At 43.1% G+C, this 27,009-nt stretch overlaps 1 protein-coding gene across 1 annotated transcript in view; it reads left to right on the forward strand.

Moving 5' to 3' along the window:
- The window catches only part of LOC134737942 (uncharacterized), a 32,608-nt gene that overhangs the window by 3,950 nt on the left and 1,649 nt on the right, over positions 1-27,009 (forward strand). The window contains exons 3-6 of the mRNA XM_063650138.1: positions 3,431-3,528; positions 4,908-5,009; positions 5,848-5,941; positions 6,395-6,479. Of these exons, the coding sequence (XP_063506208.1) occupies positions 3,431-3,528; positions 4,908-5,009; positions 5,848-5,941; positions 6,395-6,479 (379 nt within the window). The remainder of the gene's footprint in view (positions 1-3,430; positions 3,529-4,907; positions 5,010-5,847; positions 5,942-6,394; positions 6,480-27,009) is intronic.

Genomic DNA, 27,009 nt, shown 5'->3' on the forward strand with positions numbered 1-27,009 from the left:
CCTCCCTTATTTGTGCTTGTTTCACAATAGCCAGCTTAAATGCAAGGTCCCTAACTGCTGCTTTCCTATGTGAAAGACATTACACTTTGATGCAGCTTTGAACAGAAACATTCTTGTGGATGCAGAGTGCCTATCACATGCTAAGGAATGCAATTAAAAAACAGTAGGAATGGTCAATTCTTGTAATAAGTCCCAGAATTTTCAAAGTTAGGAGAGTGTATGTGACCAGTTGCAGCATAATTAAGAGGGACTGTCCATTGGGTGCCAAACATCCATTGGGGTTTCTACTTAACTTTTTTAAAAAGTTGTTTCTATAAGAAGAGATGTATACATGGAATATTCACTGCAACACTGTTTGTAATAACAAAAAACTAGAGACAAACGAAATGTCTATCACTAGAAAGCTGTAATAGTAAATTATAGTACATCTATATTGTGAAATACTATGCAGCCATCAAAAAGAATGAGGCCCATGTATATGTCCTGATATGGAACAATGTCTAGGAAATACTTGGAAGGAAAAAAGCAAGGTACAGAAAACTAAATAGTATGCCAACATTTGTTAAACTATAAGAGGAGGGCAAAGAAGACATGTATGTTTATGTAACTAGACATTGAGAGGGGTTTATTCCATGTATACATCTCTTCTTACTGTCTTGGATCTGTTGCTGAAGCCCAAACTTGAAAACAAAAAGTCCACAAGGAGCTCACATTCTACACTGAAAGAACTGCCAGTGGCTGGGGCCAGCTACCTTCTAGCAGGGCATTTGAAGAGCAGTTGTTGAAGAAGCGAGCTCTTCCACTAACTTCTACCTCCACTCCACTACTCCCTCACCTATTCCCCATTTCCAACCCCGTCCCCACAGACACACCATCACCAGTAATCTGTGGAAAGAAAGATTGGAGACATGGGAGGGAAGTCAGCCTTTAGGGAAATTGTAATGTCATGGAAAGAGACCCCTTCTTTCTGTCCCCCCATGGAGACTGTGTCCTCATCTAGAACCAAGGGAGAGGGGCTCCAAAAGAATCACTAGTGAGGATTGGGTGTGCCTGCAGGAAGATGGGACTGACAACTCCCTGGATATCTATCTGTTTGGGCAGCACTGATCTGCTCTGCCCCATTGCTTCCTGTACAAAGGAGAACACAGATGGAGAGAGACAGCACTGGAGGGGCTTTGGATGGTGTAGGGAGAGCCTTAGATGAAGACGGGCTGAAGTTGCTTCCCCTTATCCCTTCTTCCCACCTTGACTTTCTAGTCCCAGATTGGAGTATGGCAAAGAAGTGTCCATCAGAGAGGAGTGTGGCATCATGACACAAGCTAACCATCTGCTGGAAGATATAGCAAATGTGTGAGGGGTCACCTATTCCTGGGAAGATGCCTGGAATCCTCCAGGTGTGCAGGTTGTTTGTCACCTGCTCTGGCTTCATTTCTGCTTGTATTTTTATAAATTGTTTTGTAAAAGTAGATGTTATTTTATCCTTCATCTCTTCCCAGAGCCTAAACAAAGTCATTTTCAGATCTCTGTATTGTGTTTATTTAAACAAAATTAATTCATCTCCTTATTCTAGGCTTAATTTTATTTGTTCATTTTCCTCTTATGCTTGTGAATTTTGGTTCATAGGCTTATCTTGAATTGGAGATTCCCCCCTACCCCTATGCTCACATCTTTTTTGCGTAGTGGTTTTGGAGTTGCCACCAAACCACACTCAGACTTTAAAATACTGGTGTCCCAGTTCCTGAAGCAGTATTGAAGATTTAGAAGAACTAATACAATTTGTACTCTAAATTTTATTACCACATGTGTGTTCTACCTAATTTAAAAAACTAATATATTTTATTGTAGTTGATTAACTTCCAGAAATGGTCAAAAAAGCTAGTTTAACCAAAAAAAGTTGAGATCAGGTGCGGTCATGGTGGTATGGCCATCGACAATCACCAAAAAAGAAACGGCAATTAATATACTTCAAAATTTAGTAGGTTGACAAAGAAATAAAAATCAAGGGCATGAGACTCATTCGTCTCTGGGTATGAAAAAGGATTAGATTCAGCTTATCACACTAAAAAAGGTGATGCATAAATGTAATGATAAGTACATTCTATATTCAATTGTAAAAGAAATTGTGTGTCCATTGAAATAGTGCCCTTTCATCTCCCCATACACCTTATACCACCCCCTCCCAAAAAATATCCTCTCGTGTCATAGCTTATGAGGGCATGACATTCATAAGGTAAAAAGCATGCTTGAAATTTTCCCAGGAAAGCACCCCACCGGAGACTCATTTATTGTCATTGAAGCATTCCTTTGGCTGACGACCAGAAGTGGGTGGTTTCGATTTAAGAGGCCATGTTACATGAAAAAGAAATATCTTTGAAATTTGTTTGTTTGTTTGTTTGTTTTGAGACTGAGTCTGGCTCTGTCACCCAGGCTGGAATGCAGTGATCTTGGCTCACTGCAACCTCCACCTCCCAGGCTCAGGCCACCCTCCCACCTCAGCCTGGGACCACAGGCATGTGCCACCATGCTTGGTAAACATCTTTCAACTTTAGATTCACACTCAGTGGGGCATAATGACCACACCGGGAGATCCACATGGAAACTGAGACCTACTGAGAAAACAGATTTAACTCTTTCATTGCATGCTTACTCCAAGGCATGCACTTATTCAGAAAAAGGGAAGAGAGATTGATATCTAAATTATTTCTTTATTGCTTTTTCTTACTTTGTACATTTAGTTGAAATAATGCGAGTTAAAAGCATGTGTGATGTAACACAACTGAATTAAAGTGATGATGAAGGTGCTGTTGAGAACTGAGACTTTACTCTACTTGCAAGCTAACAAGCCAGCCTGCCAGTTTCATGGATACAGGCAGAAGATGTGAGACTTCTGAGTCAAAGACAGAGGTCTGTATTATTCACAGCACAGCAAGCAGCATGAGCATCAGCATATGTGCATCAGTTCTCTTTGTGCCAAAGACCCATAGGCAGTGATATGAAGGGGTACCAGCACACACAGTGGATTGTATTACAGAAGAACCCTGAGCTTAGGGAAATCACATCTTTTATAATGGGAAGTAATTATATCTATTTTTGGTGTAGAGGGAAACACTATCTCTATCCTCCAAGCCTGCCCTACAAACATCCTTGAAAAGACAGTCTAGGACAAAGGGCAGTCAGTGCCTATGCTCACAAAATGTACAGAAACATGAGACCCCTGGAAGGTCATCTCCCAACAGGGGCAGGATTTTTTGTCTTGTAGAATATAGTACTGTATTTGGTGGAGGGAGTTAATGAGTAAATGGTATGCTATGGAGGAAAATATATGGTTTTGAGACTCAAACTGACTTCAGTTTCATTTCCTGTGACCTTAGACAAATCACTTAACTTCTCTCTCTTTTTTTTTTTCTTCCTGTCTCACTTTGTCACACAGGCTGGAGTGCAATGGCACGATATCAGCTCACTGCAGCCTCCACCTCCTGGGCTCAAGCAATACTCCCACCTCAGCCCCCCGAGTAGCTGAGACCACAGGTACATACCACCACATCTGGCTAATATGTGTGTGTGTGTGTGTGTGTGTGTATTTTTTGTAGAGACAGAGTTTCTTGATGTTGCCCAGATTGGTCTTGAACTCTTGAGCTCAAGGGATCCACCCACCTCGGCCTCCCAAAGTGCTGGGATTACAGGCATAAGCCACTGTGCCTGGCCCAAATCACTTAACTTTGCTGAGCCTCAACTATAAAATGAGATAATAGATTTTCCCCTCGCCCATACACACACGGAATTGTTGTTTAGATTAACTGGGAAAGTGTAACTGAAAGTGTGTGGTACAATATCTAGAATATTCCACGCATTCAACAAATGCCTGGTCCTTCTCTCCTACCTTTATTCACTGATTCCCTCATCCATGTGAATCAGGCACACACTTAGGTTCCTGCCAGAGCCCTGAACCCATTCCCCAGTTGGAAAGCACTTCCTGAGTACCTGCTTAGAATACATGGGTTCAGATGCTGCAAACAAGAGACTAAAAAATGACAGTGGCTTTCACAAGATAGAAATGTATTCTTCCCTCACATGGAAGTCTGGGTAAGTAGTACAGAGGTGATATAGCAGCTTGAAGGCAGCAAGATGTAAGTTCCTCCTTGGTTATGGCACTGCCACCCCCAAATCATGCCTCTATATCATGGCTCAAAATACTTACTCCAGCTAACACCAGGAGAGGGGAGAAAAAGAAGTAGATAGCACGTGCCTTCCTGTTAAGTGTATGACCCAGAAGTTGTACCTATTGCTTTTGCTGACATCCCATTGGTAGGTCACATGGTCACACCTAGCTGCAAGGGATGCAGAGAAATTTAGTCTTTGTTCTGGGGAGGATTATTACTAATGAGGGAAGAAAAGAATGGATACTGAGAAACAACCAGCTATTTTTGCCATACCATCCTTCATTGCCTAAAAGGGGGGCAGGTGTTAGAGCACCTTGAAGGTCCAGGGAGGCTGACGTTAAACCCTGAGGCCACCAAGGTGAGGACAGGGACCATCAGTGGACCATGAAATCTTTCCCACCAGAGCAGTTCCCTTTGGATCCCCATTTGGGGCCCTATGCAGGACTCAATAAATAGCATTCCTTTGCCTTGTCTGACTTCTGAACAAGTTGAGAAATTGACAAAAAGATGCAGAGGAAGGCCAGAATATTTTCTTTATTAGTGATATTGCCAGGTTGGAGAAGAAACTTTTAGGGTTGGTAGCTGAAGGGTGCCACTAATAGTGAACCCCAGAAGTGGGCTGCAAAGACTAGGGCAGGCCTCCTGCTGAAGGGAGCAGGGCTGAGGAGCAGCTCCCTCCCTATCAGAAGAAGTGCTGAGTTGGGCATGACCAGGTATTCTCAAATGTACAATCCTTCATCTTTCCAGGAATGGATAAAGCACAGAGAGGAACCAGGAATGTGCTCAGAAAAAAATCCTTCCTCACTGAAACCAGGACTAGGGAAAGGAGATTCCCCTCTACCATCCATGGTGAGCAAAGAGTGGGGCTTAGAATTAGCAGCAAGGGGTGGGGAGGGGGGAAGAAATACCAGTGGAAGTAAGCATAATAGTGCCTACAAATACATGAGAGACCCAAACTGACAAGTCAGAAATCATCCAACACTGTAATTGGATTTCAGTCCCAGCCTTGCTTCTTAGTAGCTGTGTGGCTTTGGAAAGTTACTTAAGGTCTCTAATTCTTCATTTCCTTGTCTCAAAAATCAGGAAATAGCAGCATTTAATACCTATGTGAATTATTAAGAGAAAATGAGGCAGAGCATGAGAAGCTCTTAGCATAGTGCCTGGTAGGGAATAAACACTCAGGAAATAGAAGCTGCTAGAATTATTTCTAAGAGCCAATACGTAGCTCCTGAAAGCAGTTTCCCCAAGTAAGTTAGGAAAGAAGAAAACCTTTATCTGCTATCATGGAATTCAACAGAGATCAGAAAGTTTTCTTTAGAGTAATACAAATAATTGGGGAGAAGAGATGAAGAATGAGAAACAGGCCTCTCTACATAGCATCTGGAACAATCTGGGCTAGGCCTTCACTTTCTCATATTCTCTGTGCCATGAACACACACACACGCACGCATACACGCACCATAGACCAGTCAAGATTCATCTAGAGCTGATATAATAAATCCCTGCTGTCAGGAGACGATATTGCCTTTATAGATATATTAGTTAGGAGAGGCTAGGTTTTACTATGTAAGAAATGACTCCAAAATCTCAGTGGATTTAAACCTTATCACAAAGGTGTGCTTCTTGCTCACTCTCTGTGTCCATAATGTGTCAACTACTTCCCTGTTCCACACCATCTTCACTTTAGGACTCAGGCTGATGGAGCATACTGCCTCTCTGTGTCTCTCCCTTTCTCTCTCTGGAACGTTGTCAGATGTCACGGCGGAGGGAAAAGAGACCTGGTGAGTGACGTGCTAAGTCTTCAAGCTTCTGCTCCAAAGTAGCACATGTCACTTACGCTCACATTTTCTTAGCCAGAGCAAGTCTTATAGCCTCATATTGATAGAGTTGGGGTGCATAATTCTCCTTTGGGGAGGTGAATATAGCTGAATGTAACTCAGTCTACCACAGTGGACTCCCCAAGAGCCAGAGAGACAGCCACTAAGAGCTGCTAATATCTGGCTGATCTGGGGCCTTCTCTGCCTCAGTTTTATCCTCTGTGAAATGGAGATACCAGCACCCATCCTGTGAACCTTACAGAGAAGGGCTAGGAACCCACGTGGGATCACCGACATGCATGTGGTTTGGAAACTGTAAAGTACCACACTTGCATGAGAGGGTTTCAATACCAGTATGAGTGCATTGGAAGGGATAAGAACACATTATAAAATATTTCACCCCCTCTCTGCCCACAGGAATGACTTGCCGAGCTTTTTAGCCCATAACCAGGCACTGTGTAAACCACTTCACCTCATTCAGTCTTTGCAATTATACCACAAGGTAAGTAATGTTATTAACTCCACTCACAGATGTGGAAACAACTGAGTGTCCATTGAGGAATGAATGGATGACAAAATGTGATGCATGCCACATTTGGGGATATTGTTGGTAATAATGGGATGTTATTCAGCCTGAAAAAGGAAGGAAATTCTGACACAGGCGACAACAAGGATGAACTATTATGCTAAATGAATTTAGCCAGTCACAAAGAGACAAATAGTATAGGATTCCATTTGTATGAAGTACGTAGAATAGTCAAATACAGAGACACAGAAAATTGAAAGGTGGTTCCCCTGGTAGATAGAGGAATGGGGAGGTATTATTTAATGAGTACAGTTTCAGTTTGGGATGATGAAAAAGTTCTGAAGATGGATAGTGGTGGCAGTTATACAACAATGCTATTAATGCTATTAAATAGTACACTTAAATGCTATTAAATAGTACACTTAATAGTGGCTATTAAATAGTACACTTAATGCTATTAAATAGTACACTTAATGCTATTAAATAGTACACTTAAAAGTGGCTAAAATGGTAAATTTTATATTATCTATATTTTACCACATAAAAATAGTACACTTAAATGCTATTAAATAGTACACTTAATGCTATCAAATAGTACACTTAAAAGTGGCTAAAATGGTAAATTTTATATTATCTATATTTTACCACATAAAAAAGCATATGACAGCAAAAACAAACAAAACCGAAAAAACCCACAAGTCTTAAAATGCCTTGAAACTTTGAGCAATTTGGCTCACACAACAGATCCTTTAGCCACTATGTAAGTAGGTGATGGCATTTGAGTAGTCTGATATTGCTTATAAATACTTCCAGGTGTAAAATCTGCTATTAATAATTAATTGGGGATCTGGCTGGGATAAGGGTAAGGTGGATAAAGCACTGAACTGGGAATGAGAGCTTGAGGTTAGGACTTAGCTGAAACCAGCTGTGTGACCTTGGCTGGGTAGCTTCCCCTCTCTGGGCCTCAATTTTCCTATCTGGAATGTAGAGAGGTTAGTTGATCTTTTCAGTTCAATTTTATTTTTCAGACCAAAGGACCACAGTCTTGCAGGGCAGTTCAAGTAGATGGGGCTCTATCCCCTCTTCCATTCTCTCCCAATAACCACCTCCCCACCAAAAGAAAAAACCCATAGCAAAAAAATATATTTTTTGAAGGGGTTTATGAATTGGACTTCTGTTTAAAAACTTTAAAAACAGCTGGATAAGGGAATCTCTGAGGGCTCTGATATTCTGTATTTGCTTACTGGTGAAGCTGTGAGATTAAGGAGAGGCCGCTGGGTTAACCGTGCATTCATTCATCAATGACTAATGATTGGGCTCAAACCTGGGCTCCTGTCTCCTCCTGTCCACTGAAGCCCTTCAGTGACCACCTTCCCGTTTTTCTGTAGAGGCCCTTATATTGGCCGATGGGGAAGAGACTATGGATACCTTTTAACTGCGCCCTCATAATGCAGATAAAAAAACATAACAAAACAGATATCCCAGCAGGTACACAAGCAAGCATTTTCAGAGCTGAGACTGGAAACCAGACTCTCTAATCCTTATCAGTTGTTTCTCCAAGATTTAAATTCCAACTCTGCAGTTTATTAGCTCTGAGACTTGGGCAAGCATCTTAATCTCTCTGGGCCTCAGTTTCCTCATCTGTAAGATAGGTATAGCGGTCCCTAGTTTATTGGATTGTCGTGAAGGTTATAAATGTGTGTAAAATCCCCTCCACCGTAGCCCTCTATCATTTCCCACCCTCTTCTCTCCCTGCCAGGGAGTCAGCGCCCTCCTGGAGGAGGCTTACAATACAGCCTTCAAGGTTGACTCTGGGCATTGCTTCAGTACAGATTAGAAATTATTTTAGAATCCCCAGAGCATGGTATCTGTGACAAATTAAGCTAGACATAATTTTAAAGTAAGTCTTTCGGTCTCACTCGTTGGACTTTTTTTTTTTTTTTCTTCTGAGACAGAGTCTTGCTCTGTTGCCCAAGATGGAGTGCAGTGGCATGATCTCCACTCACTGCAACCTCCTACTCCCTGATTCAAGCAATTCTCCTGCCTCAGACTCCCAAGTAGCTGGGACTACAGGTGCGCGTGCCACCACACCTGGCTAATTTTTGTATTTTTTTTTTTTTTAGTAGAGTAGGGGTTTCGCCATGTTGGCCAGGCTGGTCTCGAACTTCTGACCTCAAGTGATCCACCCGCCTCGGCCTCCCAAAGTGCTGGGATCACAGGCGTCAGCCACCGCACCTGGCTCTTGCTCTTGACAAAGATCTTTTTCCTGTCCAGAGATTGGACGGGAAAAGGCAGCGTGAAGGAAGGAGAATTTCTTCCTGCCCATATATTTATTTTGAATGTTACAGGTTTAATGTCTGCCCTCCCTCACCCTGAGCTGAGTGGGAAAGGTACCATTTCTGGTGGGTTCACTGCTCGATACCCGGCCTAAGTATATACAAGTTATAAAATCAGAAACAAAATATAATTAGTCTCATCAATAAATGAACCCAGGGCAGCTGGGCTTCACGGAGGAGTGACAAATGGCTTCAAGCAGTCTACATTTTAGGACAATAGCTGGGGTCACTGGCTTCCAAAAACTATTGGGAAAACCACTTCCGGCTTCCTGTATCCCTTGGTCTATTCTGGTATCGAAACGAGAAATCCAGAGGAGCCGATTCAGGCGTACTCCACCAGAGGGCGCAGCAGGCCCACGCCAGGCTCTCTCGACTGCCAGAACTCCCAGCCTGTGGCTACTGCTCCCATTTGTGTTGCTCACGCACACCTGGCTTGGCAGCATTGTTTCCTCAGTCTCTTTGTTAGTTCCTCTGTTTTCCCAAGCCAGAAGAAAGTGAAGAAGTTTGCAGTCAGGTGGGCTTGGATTAAAATCCTGACTCTACCATCAGCTGAGATCTTGGCAAATTAGCATTGTGAGCTGTTGTATTAATATTAATTGGTGACTTCTTCCCAAGGCTGGGGAATCACAAAATTATAGACTCTTGGCATAAGAAGGGGCCTTTGAGATCAGCCTTTAGAGCCCCCACGTGTCATGGATGGGGACACTGAGGCTCAGGCTAGACCAGAGCCCAAGTCTCTCAGCACATGGGCTGGTGTCCTCTCAGCTACACCCAGCTGCCTTCTTTCCAAAATCCATAAAATGATAAAGAGCATTCGTCAATGAATGAATGAATGAAAAGATTAAAACCCTTTCAACCCACGAGCTCATACCTTCTTTTAGAGCAAGGACTTTGGATCCAGACAAAAGCACAGACTGCTGTATCCCTCATCCAGCTTCAGCAATTACTTGACCTGTTCAGTCTCAGTTTCCTTATCTGAATGGTGCAGGGCATACTATGGGGATCATAAAAGCGCCTACCTCACAGGGTTTCGTGAAGATTCAACGAGTGCATGCCTAAAATGCCAGCTCAGGCACCTAGAAGGCATTGAGAAAATGCTAGTTCTTTTTTTCTCCCTTCTCTCCTCCTCCTCCTCCTTTCCTTCCTTCCTTCCTTCCTTCCTTCCTCCTCTTCTTCTTTCTTCCTTCCTTCTCCTTCCTTCCCTCTCTTTCCTTCTTTTTCTCTCTTTCTCTCCTCCTCCTTCCTCTTCCTCTTCTCCTTCCCCTTCCTCTTCTCCTTCTCCTTCTCCTTCTTCTTCCTCTTCTTCTTCTTCCATAAGCCAGAAACCAAAGGGTACATGTTAGTTCTACATTTTAAAATCTAGGTTCCATAATCTTTCTGAGTCTCAGTGTTCTTGTCTATAAAGTGGAGAATTTTCAAAGCATTGTGGGAGGATTACATGGCACTACATATATAATAAAACCCACAAAACAGGGCCTGGTTCATGGTAGTGTATAAAATACATTAATAATAAATACTAGTTTATCCTCTTTCATGAAGTAAGGAATGACTGTTTCTAAGAACAAAGAGGGATAAGGCTGCATTCCTACCAATTCCAAAGACTTAGCAGATAGCATTCCCAGGAACACATCATTTCTCCTGAGTTATCCTATGTCATATTCCTACAGAGCTCTTGTCCAAGGTCTCACAAGCTAACCCAGTTTGAAGCCACCCCCAGGAGCTACTGCATTAGTCAAGTCCTTATCTTTTCTCTTCTGGATCTCTGTTGTAGCATCTATGCCTTAGATGGATGAGCGATGCCACCTGGCTGGAGATGTACCTCCTGGGAGTACCTTACTGGGCTGCAGCCACTTGTTAGGACGGAATATAGGCTCCTCGTTGTATGAGCTTCCTAGGGCTGCTATAATAAAAGTACCATGAACTGGGTGGCTTGCAATAACAAAAATGTATTCTCTCACAGTTCTGGAGGCTGGAAGTCCAAAATCAAGGTGTCAGCAGAGCTGTGCTCCCTCTGAGACTGAGTAAATCCTTCCTTGCCCTTGCCCAACTTCTGGTGGTAGCTGGCAATCCTTGTTGTTCTTGGATTCTGGCTGCATCACTCCAGGCTCTACCTGTCATTGTCACATGGCTATCTTCTCCCTGTGTTTGTATCTCCTCTTCTTATAAGGGCACCAGTCATATTGAATTAAGGAACCCCCCCCCCCCACTCATATATGACCCATCTTAATTTCCATCTAAATTGCATTTGCAAAGACCTCATTTCCAAAAAAGATCAGATTCAAAGGTACCAGGGGTTAGAACTTCAACATACCTTTTTTTTTTCTTTTTGTTGGGGGACACAATTCAACCCATAACATTGGTTAAAAGATCTCTAAAACACCTGAAAATTGGCCGGGTTGGTGGCTCACACTTATAATCCCAGCACTTTGGGAGGCCGAGGTGGATGGATCACCTGAGGTCAGGAGTTCGAGACCAACCTGGCCAACATGGTGAAACCCCATCTCTAATAAAAATACTAAAATTAGCCAGGTGTGGTGGCGAGTGCCTATAATCCCAACTACTTGAGCGGCTGAGGCAGAAGAATTGCTTGAACTCAGGAGGCGGAGTTTGCAGTGAGCCAAGATCACGCCACTGCACTCCAGCCTGGGTGACAGAGTAAGACTCTGTTTCAAAAAAAAAAAAAAACCTGAAGATTTTAAGAGCTCTCCAATTTACTAGTATTTATAATGTACATGTAAATCAACCAATAGAATCAACATGGTTATGTTAATTTATTAGAAAATTATAATGTTTACGATTAGAAATTATATTACAAGCCATATATTTCAAGTATCATATAAATAATAATTATACCTATAATTGTTTGTAATTTATTAACTGTTAGAATAGTTAATTAATTTTGAAAAAAATAGCTGGGTGAGTGAAACAAAACATTTCTGTGGACTGAAAGGCTCTTAGGCCATCACTTTTCTTATTTATTTATTTATTATTTTTTTCAGCCTCTGCCTCCCGGGTTCTAACGATTCTCCTGCTTCAGCCTCCCAAGTAGCTGGGCTTGCCAACAGGCCTGGCTAATTTTTGTATTTTTAGTAGAGACGGGTTTTTGCCATGTTGGCCAGACTGGTCTCAAACTTCTGACCTCAGGTGATCCACCCGCCTCAGCCTCCCAAAGTTCTGGAATTACAGACGTGATCCTTTGCACCCAGCCCATCACTTTTCAACTCCTGCCTCATGGACCGTCAGAGTGATCATTCTACAAAGCCAATCCAACTATGTCACTCCCATGCTTAGTAACTCTCCATTTTGGCCAACAGCTATCAGGAACAGCTGACAAATCAAACTGCCAACAAACACCTCCAGCTACATCTCCACCACTTCCTGAAGCCTGTACTCAGGGAAAACCTTGCTGCTTTAATCTGACACAGGACAGACATTCACTGGCCAAGACTTTGCTTGTTATATTTCCCCCAGAAACAGTCCCTAACTCTCCCACCTGCCTGCTTTTCTCTGTTTCTTATCCTTCATGGCCCAGCTCAAAAGCCACTTCCTCTGTGATGCCTGCGAGGCCTTGTAATATCCTCCTACCCCCAGGTTCCGTAGTACCTTGCTTCTGTATTTTGCAGGACTTCTTGTTTTCTTGGTATTATAGTGAGATTATTCTATTACCCACTTCTCCCACTAGGCTGGGAGTTCCAGGAAGACAGGAATTTTACCTTGGTCATTGTATTAGTTTGCTAGGACTGCCGTAACAAATAGTACAGGCTCAGTGGCTTAAACAACAGAAAATTATTTTATTCTGGAGGGTAGAAGTCCAAGATCAAGATGTGCAAGCACTGCATTCTTCTGAGGGTTGGTTTCTTCCTTGGCTTGTGGATGGCTGTCTTCTTCCATCATGGTCTTCCCTCTTGTCTGCCTCCTGATTTCCTCTTCTTTTTTTAGTTCTGGGTTTTGTCCCCCACTTTATTTAGATTTTTAAAGTATTTTTCTAACTTAAGGAGATTTCTTTTTTAAAATTCAACTTTGGCCGGGCACAGTGGCTCACGCCTGTAATCCCAGCACTTTGGGAGGCTGAGGCGGGTGGATCACGAGGTCAGGAGTTTGAGACCAGCCTGGCCAACATGGTGAAACCCTGTCTCTACTAAAAATACAAAAAAAAATTAGCTGGGTGTGGTGGTGGGCGCCTGTAATCCCAGCTACTCAGGAGGCTGAGGCAGGAGAATCATTTGAACCTGGGAGGCGGAGATTGCAGTGAGCCAGGATCGCGCCATTGCATTCCAGCCTGGGCAACAGGGCAAGACTCTGTCTCAAAAGAAAAAAAATTAACTTTTAAGTTCAGGAGTACCTGTGCAGGTTTGTTACAGAGGTAAACTTCTGTCCTGGGGGTTTGTTGTACAAATTATTTTGTCACCCAGGTATTAAGTCTAGTACTCATTAGTTCTTTTTCCTGAGCCACTCCCTCCTCCCAACCTAAACCCTCCAATAGGCCCCTAATCTCCTCTTCTTATAGAGATACCATTCATACTGGATTAGGGCCCACCTTAGTGACCTCATTTTAATTTAATTACCTCATTAAAGACCCTGTCTCTAAATACAGTCACATTCTGAGGTACTGGGGGTTAGGACTTCATTTCAATTGGGATGTGGCTGAGTGGCACAATTCAGCCCACAACAGCCATTTCTTTAAATTTTTTAAATTAAATTTTTAAATATTTCAAATAATATATGAATATATTATTATTATTATTATTATTATAACCTCAAACAAAACAAGCCCTCCTTTTCCTGCTCTTTTCTACCCAGCTGTTAATACTGCTACCAGGTCTGTTTCAAGCTTTTGCGTATATAAGGGTACATACATAAAGATATAACTTTCGTGTATGTTTCTCTTTTATATAAGTATGATCAAATTGCCCATATTGTTTTGCATATCCTGATATTATTCATTCTTTTTATGTATATGTATTTTGCAGGAGTCTACCTCATGTCCAGTCTACCTCATGCCCTGAATCACAGTTTAGCTATGATTAAGCATGTTCAGAACATTTATTGAGCTCTTAAGAAGGATGGTCATGGAGTATAGGTCTGCTATGAATTGTCTGGCAGTCATTTAATATTGTATTATATTTTAGGTCTGTCAACCTGAAATAAACAGCAGAGAGACCAGTTCTCCAAAACAAAGACTTTATTTGGGAATAACAGGGAATTGCGATTTTGGGTGCACATGCTATGGTGGACCATAGGTGCACCAAAGGGGACGGGGCAAGAGGAAGCTTTTAAGAGAAAGGAGGAGAGACCAGGCTCGGTGGCTCACGCCTGTAATCCCAGTGCTTTGGGAGGCTGAGGTAGGCGGATCACCGGAGGTCAGGGGTTCGAGACCAGCCTGGCCAATATGGCAAAACCCTGTAACTACTAAAAATACAAAAATGAGCCGGGCATCATGACGTGCACCCGTAATTGCAGCTACTCAGGAGGCTGAGGCACGAGAATCACTTGAACTCGGGAGGCGGAGGTTGCAGTGAGCCAATATTGCACCACTGCACTCCAGCCTAGGTAACAGAGTGAGTCTCTGTCTCACAAAAAAGAAAAAAAAAGAAAGGAGGAAACGTACATGTAAGCTAATTTGAAAAAAAGACCATTGGTTACAGGAGCTTGTTGCAGGAGTTGGCATTAGCTTATTGGTGGAGACAGCCACTGTTGGACAAATGTCCCTGTGCAAGCCAGGTGGCTTATGTGGAATTTCTTGGATAGTTTCTGTTATAGGCATACATGCATGAGGACCCTTCCTTCGTGGCCTCCCAGCTCCATTTTGTGAGAGTTTAGCCTAAGTGACTCCATTTTGTTATTGGCAACTTTCACAAGTTTCATTTTTCTTGTATGTAAAATGGAGGACAATAATATTCATCTCCCAGGGTCCTCAAATGATCTGGTATTTGGAGGTTACCCTACCAGTTTTGTCCAAGCATTCATCCTGCATGACACCTGAAGTCTAATATCTTTATTCAGTTTCACTTCCTTGATGTTTCTCAGAGTCCTGGGGATGCTTTGTTGATGCACAGATCCACCTGGTGGGGGCCAACTCCTCTGGCCGGGCAGTTCTGCCGGGGCTCTGTATCTGCTGCTGCTGCGCTTGCTGCTTCTCTTTACCCGGTCTCCTGGCTCAGTTCCCCAAAACACACCAAATACCAGAAGGTTCAAGTTAGGGGATTTTTTTTTTTTTAAATAGAGACGAGTCTCACCATGTTGCCCAGGCTGGTCTTGAACTCCTAGGCTCCAGTGATCCTCCTGCCTTGGCTTCCCAAGGTGTGGGATTACAGGGGGGAGCCACAGCACACCACCAAGTTAAGGGATTTTTACCAAAGCCTTCCTGATAGCATTGAGACAGGAATGATACAGCGTTGACCCAGGAGAACAGCACATTCCAGGCAGCAGTTTTATATGACTAGCAAAAGGCAACTGTTAAAATAGCTGCAGAAGCTAGGGGCTGAGAAGACCCTGAAAAACCACGGTGTGGGTCAAGCTGGCTAAGACCAACTAGACCCAACATGGCGCTGGATTTGACTTAGGTCTCACTTAGGACCTCATTATATGGTCATTAATATACTCAATCACACACCCACCAGTGCCAGGACAGATCCTGGAACACCCATATTTGGTGTAAAAATGAGTGGCACCAGAATTCTGAGAAATCTTCACATTTTTCCAGGAACCTTCATGAATATTCCACCTCTTGGTTAAAGAAACCCATGTAGATGGAAACTGCAAACTTCCCTTTCTTTTTTTTCTTCTGCAAACTTTCCCTTTCTTTCCCACACTCCCCTTTCTTTTCTTTTCTTTTCTTTTTTTTTTTTTTTTTGAGACAAAGTTTTGCTCTTGTTGCCCAGGCTGGAGTGCAATGGCACGATCTCGGCTCACCGCAACCTCTGCCTCCCAGGTTCAAGTGATTCTCCTGCCTCAGCTTCCCGACTAGCTGGGATTACAGGCATGCGCCACTGCGCCTGGCTAATTTTTAGTATTTTTAGTAGAGATGGGGTTGCTCCATGTTGGTCAGGCTGGTCTCAAACTCCCGACCTCAGGTGATCCACCCACCTCGGCCTCCCAAAGTGCTGGGTTTACAGGCGTGAGTCACTGCACCCAGCTCACACTGCCTTTTCTTGTGTGTGTACTTTTTGTCTTGCAATAACTCTCCAAACTTTCACTATTTTCTGATTTGTCATTTAATTCCTTCCCGCAATGGCGTCAAAAGCCTGGACACCGGCTGGGGCCGAGGTCCTACAGGTATTTGGAGACCTCCCCTAGCCCACTGGTATCTGCATCATTAGTATTCTTACTATTCTCACCTCAGAGATCACAGTAGGTGAAGCTCTTCCCATACTTTCTGTCACTGCATACCCCAGAAGCCGAGGGGGTAGGTTCTGTTAACACATCCATTTTGCAGGTGAAGAATCAGAGGCTCAGGCAGGTTGAGGAACTTTCCCAAGGTCACTCAGCCAATGGGTGGGAGAGCAAGGTCCCGTCCAAAGCATTTTCCAAGGTTTGGCTAGAATCAGTGGTGGAACCACAGCTAATTTCAACTGTTTCACACAAAGACATTAGGTAACTAAACCACCTAGTGAGACAGTTATTCTATTTTCAATTATTTTCCCTTCCTTTTGATTAAATCAAGGAAAGTTTCCAGTTATTTCTAATATGCCAGTAAAAGTTCTCTAACGCAATTCCAATCTCCCTTTCTAACAAAGACAGAACAGGCAACCGTATCTAGCCAGAACTTAATCACGTTGTTTTGTTTTCCTTGTATTTATTTTTATGGAAATGAAGTTGATTTTCTATTGATGTAGCAATAGAAATTTTCTTTAAAAATACCAGTTGTTAAAAGTGAATAGATGTACAGAAAAATATTAAGTAAACAATAGTGTGATTCGTTTATTGAAATGTCAAAAATTGTGAGATCTGGGGCCTCAGGCTTGGCAACAGTGTACGTAATAAAGAGGAACTTAAGCCTGGATGGCAGACTCCATCTCCTGCCCTCTTCAGCGCTGAGGGGCCGCCTCTCTCCCTCATTCTGGCAGAGACCCCGAGGAGGGGCGCCTCGGCCCAGTCCAAGAAAAGCCAGTTAACATCACAAACTCAGCCTTTCCATGATGCCACTTTATTGTCCGAAACTTCTCCATTTGAAGGGGATTTCCATCTCCCTTTACATAACAAAAGTCCCCTGACCATGTTCTTCCCAAAATAAAAAAAAGAGCAGCCTGTTTTTCCTTCAGACGCAATTAAATGGCAGCCTGCTTTGCAAGGGCAGTTTATTGAAGGCCTGATCTTCATTAGGTCTTAAGAGCAGCCCCAATTCCCAGCCCAGCCCCCAGAAGGAGAGAGGTAAACTCCCTGATCTAAGTGAAGACTTTCTACAGTGCAGCTTTGATGGTGCCCTCTCCCATGCTAGTGTGCCATGTTTCTCTGGGATATGTTTCTCTCCTTGGCTTGGCATTCAAGGCCCTTCACAATCAGCCCAATACGGAGAGGTAAAAGAGCATTGGACCAGAACCCTGGACATCAGGGTTCTAGTGCTAGAGTGACCCCAATTTGCTGTGTGCCCTCTGCCGGTTCCCTCCCCTCTTCAGGCCTGTTTTCCCATTCATAGAAAGAAGAGATGGGATTAGGTGGGTCTCTTCCAGGGCTGATATTCTCTGGGCCACAGCGAGAGTCTGAGCTAGTTGACCAGCACACAGTCAAAGAGGCTGAGCTAGCCAGAGCTGAGGCCCAACTCTCAGGCTTGACCACCTCAACCTGGCCACTAAGACGACTTTGATGCTCTGCCACTTTCAACTGATTTTATGCCTAAGTGTGTTATGTCAGAAAAAACAGGTCTGCTGGGAATTAAGCTGGCCTGCCCTGCTTCTTAAGGGGTCTCCTTGATAAATATCCAAGCCCTACAGAGTGAGGAAGCTGCTCACATCTGACCCCTCAACACTCTCTCCTCCCATCCCAAAGGACTGGTTCCAGCAGGAAAGTCTCCTGTTCTGTCTTTTAAAAGGGAGAATAGGTGGGTTTTTTTTAAGTTGCTATAAAACAGATGCCCAGTATACAAATGTTTGGATCATATGAAATGTATAAAGAAGAGAGTAACAGGCAACTGAAATATTTTCCACCCGCCTCTGCCACGATGCCCTTTATAAACATTTTTGTGTTCATTCTTTCAAGTTTTCTCTAAGAAATAGACAAACATCTTTTTAATGAAGATAGGATCATACTAGAAATACAGTTATAATTTTTAAAAGGTAAAATCATGACTCTTAAAGAAATATAAAATGAGTGCTTGTCAAAGATTTTATTTTACTCGGTTATTAATGAAATAATATATTAAAGCCAGTTCAAAGGAGAATCTGATTAACAGACAAGTATATATAGGCAATCAAGAATGCAGAAATAAATTTGATACATGAAAAATTGGTTATTATTTTTGGGGCAATAAAATGCGATGTTTGGAATTGTCTCTGTACATTTATTTATTGTACATTTATGGGACAAAATTTGCATTTCTATGGGCAAGGATAATTTGCATTACAATTACCTCTAGGGGGCGTATCTGAGTCCCACGGCACCAAAGTATGTTAGCAGTGGTGAATCCACATGGATCTGCATCAACCTCAATTCCTGCCTCCTCAGGAGAAAGAATTTTTCTGAGGTGTTTAAGGCAGAGTAAGAGACTGAGGCAAATTTTAGATCAGGAGTAAAAGTTTATTAAAAATTTTTAGAGCAGGAACAAAAGGAAGTAAAAAGTTACACTTGGAAGAGAGCCAAGTGGGTAACGTGAGAGAGTCCAGTGTGCGGTTTGACCTTGGACTTGGGGGTCTTACACAATGGCATGCTGCCAGGGTTGCGTTACTGTTCCCCTGATTCTTCCCTTGGGGTGGGCTCTGTGCGTGCACAGTGGTCTGCCAGCACTTGAGAGGGGCGCATGTGCAGTGTGTTTACTGAAGTTGTACACATGCTCACTTGAGGCATTTTTTCCCTTACCAGTCCGGCGTTCCTACAGGAAGGACATATAGCAGTTAAACTCCGCCATTTTGCCTCTGAGTGCGCATGTTTGAGCCCACTTGCCCAATTCCTGAGCTCTTATCAGGAAGCTGCTGTTCACCGGCTTCAGGTGTTTTCTATTGGGAAACTGCCTTTCCCTAGCACTGGCTTTGACCAATTCTCATTTTAGAGAGATAGTATAATAACCACCTGATGATCACCTAACATTCTGAGTGAGAGGGGTCCTTCTCCTGCCCTGCTCATGTCTGACTACCTACCTACTGTAACATTACTATTACTTTTCTAGAACTCATAGAGTTGTGAAATAGCCTAGTGTGAGACAGGAAAAGACTCCTATAGAATCAGGTAACCCCCAAAGAATCTAGACAACACACAGCATGCCATTAAAAGGACACCTGATAAACGTTCACAATTTGTCACTGAAATATATATCATGGTTACAATAGCTAATATTTGGGGAATGCTTACTCAGGGAGTGTCAGGCACTGTTGTAAGTACTTTATATAAGTATTATCTCACTTTTTATAGGTATTGTTTTACTTATAAAGTACTTTATAAGTATATTATTATTATTTTGAGACAGAGTCTCACTCTGTTGCCTAGGCTGGAGTGCGGTGGCACAATGTCAGCTCACTGCAAACCCTGCCTTCTGGGTTCAAGCCATTCTTGTGCGTCAGCCTCCCGAGAAGCTGGGATTACAGGCGTGTGCCACCACGCCGGCTAAATATTTTTAGTAGAGACAGAGTTTTGCTATGTTGCCGAGACTGGTCTTAAACTCTTGGGCTCAAGTAATCCACCCACCTCAGCCTCCCAAAGTGCTGGAATTACAAGCATGACCGACCGTGCCCAGCCTGAGAGTTTTTTTGTTTTTGTTTTTTAAGAGAATTTCCCTACATCTTTGCCAATAATAAGTAATATCAATCTTTTCAGTATTTGCCAGTCTGATAGGTTAAAAAAAAAAAAGGTATCTCGGTGTTGTTTGAATATACATTTATTTATTTATTTTATTTTTTTTTGAGACGGAGTCTCGCTTTGTCGCCCAGTCCGGAGTGCAGTGGTGCGATCTTGGCTCACTGCAACCTCCATCTCCCGGGTTCATGCCATGCTCCTGCCTCAGCCTCCCGAGTAGCTGGGACTACAGGCACCCGCCACCACGCCTGGCTAATTTTTTTTTATTTTTAGTAGAGACGGGGTTCCACTGTGTTAGCCAGGAATGGTCTCAATCTCTTGACCTCGTGATCTGCCCACCTCAGCCTCCCAAAGTGCTGGGATTACAGGCGTGAGCCACCGCGCTCGGCCTATACATTTATTTTTATCACAAGAATTCTTCAGGACTGTTTTGCAAAGATAATTATCAGTGCCAGAGATTACTTCGTTCCTCTTCCTCTCCCCCTGGTGGTAGAGCTATAAACTCAAAGTAAGGTACAAGGCCATCCTGCAGGTTAGGGGCAGAACTAGGATTCTCCCCAGGGTTTCTGGCTTCTTCCTGAAATAGAGCCTTTCCTGTGGGCTTTCCTGCTACCAATGTCGCTTTTAGTCTGAATACCAGTGGGAATGACTGGGGACCCATCAGTAGTAAACTTGCCCTTCAGTTGGTCAATCAATGGAGATATGATTAGCTAGGCTACCTGAAAAGAAAAAAAAAAAACAAAAGAAAACTGAATTTGTATGTATCACTAATGGGCCAAACACTTAAAATAAATAAATAAATAAATAAATAAATAAATAAATAAATTTATTGAGACAGGGTCTCGCTCTGTCACTTAAGCTGGAGTGCAGCGGCACAATCATGGCTCACTGCAGCCCTATTCTCCTGGGCTCAAGTGATGCTCCTATCTCAGCCTCCAGAGTAGCTGGGACCACAGAGGCATGCCACTACGCTGGATAATTTTTAAAATTGTTTGTTGAGACGGGATCTCCCTATGTTGCCTAGGCTAGTCTCGAACTCCTGGGTTCAAGTGATCCTCCCACCTCAGCCTCCCAAAGTGCTGGGATTACAGGCATGAGCTACCATGCTCAGCCAAATGTAAAATAAATAAATAGACTACAAGAAAAATGAGTAAGTTAGTTCTATAGTTTCTTCTATAATTTATAAAACAAATCATAAATGAAAGTTTTAACCAATTGGACTACAAAATGCTTTAAAATGTCTACATGACAAAACAAAAACAAATTTTTTTGTAAAAAGTAACTACAAATGGACTTGAAAGACAAAAGGAGAATTCACCCCCGATCCCAGTCTTTTAAACACAAAAGCGCATATCCGAAATCATTTATGCATTCACCACTTGTCAGGCCAATTATAGGATTAGCAAAGATAATGCCCGTGAGCCCGGGCTGTTCAAAGGCATTTTGCATCAGCCTAGGCACGGCTGTTAGAGCTGTCATTATGATCTTTGTGATTTCCAGCTCTGCAGCCAAAATGTGTCTGGAAAAAGCATCGGACATGGATACAGGTGTGAAGGGGGAGGTGTCCATTAATCACTTTTCCTCCAAAGTGGAAAAGAACTCAGGTTTTCAAACTAGCCACACCCAGATTTGAATCAGGTTCTGCAGCATTTGCCTTTCCTTTGATGAGATGTACACCATCTCGAACGCTTATCTCCTTGCTTGTAAAACGGGTCTATTGAGACCTGCATCTCCGAATGTTTTTGAGGAATGAATAAGATGATTAGTGTAGACTGCCCAGCACACAGCCTCACACTTATTTTGTTTTTTCTTTTTTTTTTTGGAGACAGAGTCTTACTCTGCTGCCCAGGCTGGAGTGTGGTGGCACAATCTTGGCTCACTGCAACCTCCAACTCCCAGGTTCAAATGATTCTCCTGCCTCAGCCTCCCAAGTAGCTGGGACTACCAACACCCGCCACCATGCCTGGCTAATTTTTGTATTTTTAGTAAAGACGGGGTTTCACCGTATTGGCCAGGCTGGTCTCGAACTCCTGACCTTGTGATTCCTCCCGCCTCAGCCTCCCAAAGTGCTGGGATTACAGGCATGAGCCACTGCGCCCGGCGGAGCCTGGTGCTTATTAGACAATAAAAAAATGTGTACTCCCCTCCCATTGCCTTCTCTGGGAGCTCACCCAGACTCTTCAAGTCATTCCTCCATCAATATTGGTTGGGCAACTATGCATGCTGGGTACTGTGCAGGTGCTGCAGAGACCAGCATTAGCATGGGAGAGGCACTTTCTGCCTTCCTGGAGCTTACAGTCTCACTAGGACATCAGACACGGGACAGATAATTTTACAAAAACAAATTAGTTAGAATTGAAGGAAAGCTATGAGGAAAAGCAACCCAGATTGTATCAGGAGCCTCTTGACTGAGTCATAGGGGATGAGGTGGCAGGAAGGTGTTCAGAAAGGTCCTCAGAGAAAGGGACCTGATGGATGGGGGAATTTGTGTTTGTTGGAGCCGTCCAGGCTGAGAGAAGACCTGGTAATGTCTGAACAAGATGGCACAGGGTTACCTGGGGTAAATTAATAAGAAATATAAATATTGGTCTCTGCCCCAGTCCCTGGCACAGAGCTCCTAAAATTCTTACAATTTCCTGAGACATAGGTGAGCTAGGAGCATCTTTTATTCTAGTATTTGATCTTTGACCCTGGCTCCTGACACAGAGCTCCTAATTCCTTGGAATTTCCTAGATGATAGGAGTATCTTTGTTTCAATAAGGCAACTCTTATTGGGCTCCTGGATGGGGGCTGGTCACCAGAAAGGCCAAGCCACTGTTAGAAGCTTGGAGCTTTCAGCCCCACCTCCATTCTCCAAAGAGGGAGAAGGGCTGAAATGCAGTTAATAATTGATCATGCCTACGTGATGAAGGCTCTATAAATATCCCTGAAATATGAGGTTCAGTGAGATTCTGGGTTGGCCAACACATCTGAGTGCCAGGAGGTGGTGCACCCCAACTCTATGGGGACAGAAGCTCCTGCAATCAGCACCTCTCCAGACGTTGCCCCATGTGTCTTTTCATCTGGCTGTTCATCTGTATCCATTATTTTAACTTTTATTAAGACACTGAAGGCTTGGCATGGTGGCTCACACTTGTAATCCTAGCACTTTGGGAGGCCGAGGTGGGAGGATCATCTGAGGTCAGGAGTTTGAGACCAGCCTGGCCAATATGGTGAAACCCCGACTCTACTAAAAATACAAAAATTAGCCAGGCGTGGTGGTGCGTGCCTGTAAACGCAGCTACTAAGGAGGCTGAGACAGGAGGATTGCTTGAACCCAGGAGGTGGAGTTTGCAGTGAGCCGAGGTGGCGCCACTGCCCTCCAGCCTGGGCAACAGAGCGAGACTCCATCTCAAAAAAAAAAAAAAAAAAAAAAGACACTGGTAAACGTGTTTCCCTGAGTTCTGTGAGCCTCACTAGCAAATTAATTGGACCCAAGTTGGTGGTAGTGGGAGCCTCGATTTATAGCTCATCGGTCAGAAGTGTAGATGATAACCTACTACTTGTAATGTGTATCTAAAGTGGGGAACAGTCTTGTGGGACTGAGCCCTTCACCTGTGGAATCCAACACAGTCTTTAGATAGATAGTATTAGAATTGAATTCAGTAAGAGGACACCCAGCAGATGTCCCCTGGAGAATTGCTTGGTGTGAGGGGAAATACACCCCCACATTGGTGTCAGAGTGTTGTGTTGAGTGGTACGTGAGAATAGATACACACTTCAGTTTTTTGGGTTTTTTTTTCTATATTTATTACCTGGGGATACCAAGCGAAGGCCAGTGTGGCTGGAGCCTGGGGAGGGCAGTTGCCACTCAGGCTCAGCACTCCCAGCTTAGGAATTCTGGCTCCAGCACCCCACATGGATTCATCCCAGCTTCAGCCTCCCACATGGATTCATCCCAGCTTTAGCCTCCCACATGGATTCATCCCAGCTTTAGCCTCCCACATGGATTCATCCCAGCTTCAGGCTGGACATCCTGGGGCCAGGAATGCACTACTTCTGGGGTGACCTGGTCCATATGGGGGCTAGTTAGTGTGCCCAGAATTTCAAGTGCAGCCTGCTGGCTGCTGCACCACTGCAACGAGGAAGTGGACACCCAGCTGCAAGTTCTTGATCTTAATGGTGATGCAGTCACTCACTCTCCTTTGCCAAGGCTCACTTTCCCATCTCTGATATTTATCCTGTGTTGTAATTACCTACTCAAATGTCTACCTCCATTATCTTAGGAAGCTAAGGAGAAGGAAGTATGCCTTCCTCCTCCTTCTGTCCCCAGCTCCTAGCACAGACCCTGCACACCCGAGGTGCTGCAGAGAGCACATTTGTCGAATGAATCATAAATGATACTTTGCAAATATTTACTTATTTGCAAATATTTACTTATTTGATCTTAGATAACTGTTACCCCCCAGTTCTATGTTTTGTTCTATGTTTTGTTGAGCATCTACTGTGTGCTAGACACATTACGTATGGAATCTCATTGATTTATATATATACATATATGTACATATATATATATATATATATTTTTTTTTTTTTTGAGATAGGGTCTTGCTGTGTTACCCAGACTGGAGTGCAGTGGTGCGATCTTGGCTCACTGCAACCTCTGCCTCCCAAGCTCGAGTGATCCTCTCACCTCAGCCTCCCAGGTAGCTGGGACTACAGATGTGTGCCACCATACCTGGCTAATTTTTGTAGAGATGAAGTTTCACCATTTTGCCCAGGCTGGTCTCAAACTCCTGGACTCAAGCGATCTGCCTGCCTCAGTCTCCCAAAGTGCTGGGATTACAGGCGAGAGCCACTGTGCCCGGCCCTTAGCCCTTTATTTTAAAGAAATTCAGATAAACAGACAAGTTGAAAGAACAGTACAGTAAACACCCACACATCCTTCATCTAGATTCAGTAATTTTGCCACAGTTTTTAAATCTCTGTGTGCATGTATGTACACACAGACACACACGCACACATACACACATGCTCACTTTCTTTCTTTCTCTTCCTGAACCATTTGAAAGTTGCTGATATTAAGACTCTTCACTCCTAATATCTTTAGCAAATATCTCCTAAGAAGAAGGCCACTTTCTACATAATCATGATGCCATTGTCACAATCAATAAACATAAGACACAAAAGTAGTGTCTAAGAACAGCCCATGTTTGCATTCTCCTGTTGGCCTGATATATCCTTTATAGCTTTTTAATTTTCATCCAGTAGTATAGAGAGCACATAATTGTCATAACTCTCAAGTCTCCATTAACCTGGAACAGTTCCCTCCCCCTACTTTTTCTTCAGTCTTTCATAATGAAATTAAAAATTTTATTATTGTTATTTTTTTTGAGACAGTCTTGCACTGTCGCCCAGGCTGGAGTGCAGTGGCATAATCTCAGCTCACTGCAACCTCCGCCTCCTGGGTTCAAGTGATTCTCCTGCCTCAGCCTCCTGAGCAGCTGGGACTGCGGGCATGCACCACCACACCTGGCTAATTTTGTATTTTTAGTAGAATTGGGGTTTCGCCGTGTTGGCCAGGCTGGTCTCAAACTTCTGACCTCAGGTGATCCACCCGCCTCAGCGTCCCAAAGTGCTGGGATTACAGACATGAGCCACCATGCCCAGCCTCATAATGAAATTTTGAGAAATCCAAGCCAGTTGTTTTATAAATGTTCCACAATTTAGGTTTGTCATTATAAGATTAAGTTATACATTTTTGGGCCAAAATGCTATTCAGGTGATTCTATGTCTTTCCAGGGTGTCACACATGTTGTCAGCTTGTCTCATTACTGGGGATGCTAAGTTTGATCGGTTGGTTAAAGTGGTGGTTATCAGAAATCTTCATTGTAAAGTTACCCATTTATCTTTGTAATTAAGTAATTTCTGGGGAGACACTTTGAGACTATGTGGATCCAACAACTTCTCACCCAGTGTTTTAGCATTCACTGATAATTTTACCTGAATCAATTATTTCTATCGTGGTTGCAAAATAGTGTTTTTCTAATTTCATCTACACTTTTTCTTTTTCTTTTTGATTAGAGTATCACTATATACTCATGGATTCTTTTTTTACACACTCATGGACTGTATAAATTCAATGTGTAGAAATCCTTTTTGATTCAATGTGTAGAAATCCTTTGAGTAGAGGGATATTTTTTAATTCAATGTGTAGAAATCCTTTGTGATCATTTTTCATTTTGATGTTCAAATTGTCTCATATTTGACCAGTGTGAGCTGCTTGTTTGAGCTGGCTGCCGTGTGCTTTGATGTGGCTCCAATAGCTTTGAACCTTCTTTGTTTTCTGGTACAAGATATTCCAGGCTCAAATTTTACCCTTATTTTATGGAGGAGGAAAAGGAGGCTCAGAGAGAGAAAACGGCTTGCTTTCTCACAGTGTTTGGGAGATCCTGCTCAAGCTCAGGACATTCAATTCCAAATTTTTAGGAAAGTAGCTAAACTGGAAGGCCAGGCAATCCTATAGTGCAGAAAGGACCTCATGAAGAGATGTAGCTAAATCCTTAGCTGTCTGCACACAGAGCTTGCCCAATAAGATGGAGACATCTGGATGCTAACTTTGAACTTAGATAATTAGTAACACATTTCAAAGATATTTTATTTATTGAGGAAGTTGTAATGTGGGGGAGAAGAGCCTGGGTTTTGGAGTAAGGAAGAACCAAGGTTTCCTTTAAGACTAAAGCAGATTCAGCCCTTGTGTGTCTCTGGGTAAGTTACTTCGCCTTGTTGAATCCCAGACTTTTTCTGTTGGTAAAATGGGGTACTCATACCCACCTCATAGTTAAATGGGTTCAGTCATAGAAAGTGCCTAGTGTAGTGTCTGGCACATGCTGATGCTCAATAGACAAAAGCTACCTTTACCATCAGTGCCGTTGCTATTATTATTATTAAAATCTGAGAAAATCCTGTTATTCAGTGGGTTAATGTGATAGAAAAAGCAATAGATTTAGATTCTTAAAGACCCTCGTCCACCCTCTGTGACCTAGGATAAGTCCTGTTCCCACTCTCGTGAACTTCATTTTATTCACACGTAAATCAGTGTTCATAATCTCTTCCCTGCAAACTTCACAGCGTCACTCAACAGATTTCATGAGCACTTACTACGTACAGGGTAATCACATCCCTAACGCTAAAACCAAAGGGTAAGCATCGCTGTACTCCTCCTTTAATACGTGATCAATTGGCAGTCC

Source organism: Pongo pygmaeus, chromosome 13 (assembly GCF_028885625.2).
Source record: "Pongo pygmaeus isolate AG05252 chromosome 13, NHGRI_mPonPyg2-v2.0_pri, whole genome shotgun sequence".
NCBI classification, from domain to species: Eukaryota; Metazoa; Chordata; class Mammalia; order Primates; family Hominidae; genus Pongo; species Pongo pygmaeus.